At 30.5% G+C, this 1423-nt stretch overlaps 1 protein-coding gene across 1 annotated transcript in view; it reads right to left on the minus strand.

Annotated features, from left to right (window-relative positions):
* LOC103583474 (dystonin-like) overlaps nucleotides 1-1421 on the minus strand; it is a gene marked incomplete at both ends in the record, with an annotated part of 4175 nt that extends 2754 nt beyond the window's left edge. The window contains 3 exons of the mRNA XM_008564774.1: nucleotides 297-316; nucleotides 1132-1259; nucleotides 1350-1421. Of these exons, the coding sequence (XP_008562996.1) occupies nucleotides 297-316; nucleotides 1132-1259; nucleotides 1350-1421 (220 nt within the window). The remainder of the gene's footprint in view (nucleotides 1-296; nucleotides 317-1131; nucleotides 1260-1349) is intronic.
* Nucleotides 1422-1423: the final 2 nt, after the last annotated feature.

Genomic DNA, 1423 nt, shown 5'->3' on the forward strand with positions numbered 1-1423 from the left:
AAAAAAGGAAAAAAAAAAAAAAAAAAAAAACTATGAACTTACTTAATGTATCAATATTGGCTTATCAATTGCAACAAATGTACCACACCAATATGCAAGAGGTTAATAACAGGGGAAGAAAAGAAGTATAAGGTGGTATATGGGAACTTTCTTTACTTTTAACTCAATTCTTCTTTAAACCTAAACTGTTCAAAACAATAAAGCCTATTTTTTTTCCAAAAAAAAGGTCATTGTAATCATATTAGTAAGAATTTTGTATTATGGTTTTTTTTCACTGAACATTGTGCTAGGAGTACTTTCCAAATAGTCCTTATAACTATCATTTATAATGAATATAATTACTACACTATAATGTAATAATTTTCTTATTATGTGACATTTAAGATAATTCCAAACTTTTGTTATTATAAAATATTTCTGGCATGAATATAAAGCTTTTTTTCTATATGTATATATTTTTCCATAGTTAGAATTACCAGTTTCCTAAAAGTGAAATTACTGAGTCAAAGCATCATCTACAAATTTTGCTGTTATTTACACAGACACAGAGAGAGACTACAACCTGCAAGATTCCATCCCTATCCCAAACCCACTTCTCAGATATATAGATTGTTATACACATATTTTTTCCCAACATTTTATGAACATTTTCAAAGAGGATAAGGAGAAAACTGAAAAATTAAATTAAAAATGACACTTTCCTTATATTTTTCCTTTCTCAAATGCCACATATTAATATTTTAAATGTATGAGGGCACTTCAAAAAGTTCGTGGAAAGATTCATATTATTTTGTCATNGGTAATTTTGATTGGCTCTGAAACTGTGACAACTTATTGATGAGATTCCATATACCAATCCAGCCTACCAGAGTCTTACATATATTCCTTAAAAACTCTTGAAAGAGTTTCTAGATAAGAAAATGGAGAAAGAGAAAGACTAAATGACTTATCCAAGGTCACACAGCCAAGTAAACGAAAAAGGTAAATTTTGGTCCTAAAAATTTGGCTTTTAGGCTCTTTTTTTTCCTCTTTTTTTTTTTTTTGCTTGGCACTAAAACTTAAGTTCTTGCCACAAGAACAAAGAGACCCCCTACCCACCTGATATACATGGCAGAAAACATCTCAGCCTACCTTTCTACTTCTGGACGAAGTGCCTTCTCCCTCTCAAGCATGGCAATAATGAGTTTCCCCCACTCTTTTTCTATGTCATTTGGATGATAACCTTGAAGAAGTTTGATGCGTCCAAATTCTATCCAAATCTGGAGAAAATGAATTTAATGTGAAACAAAGTTGTAAAAAAAAAACCCAGAAAGATTATGCATGACAACACAAAGGAAATTTTAGCTTACCTCTAATAATCTGTATAGGCGTTTAATTTTTGATTTTTCTGTCTCCTTTGGTGGAATTTCTGTTTCCTTAAACT

Source organism: Galeopterus variegatus, unplaced genomic scaffold, assembly GCF_000696425.1.
Source record: "Galeopterus variegatus unplaced genomic scaffold, G_variegatus-3.0.2 Scaffold23343, whole genome shotgun sequence".
Classification (NCBI taxonomy): domain Eukaryota; kingdom Metazoa; phylum Chordata; class Mammalia; order Dermoptera; family Cynocephalidae; genus Galeopterus; species Galeopterus variegatus.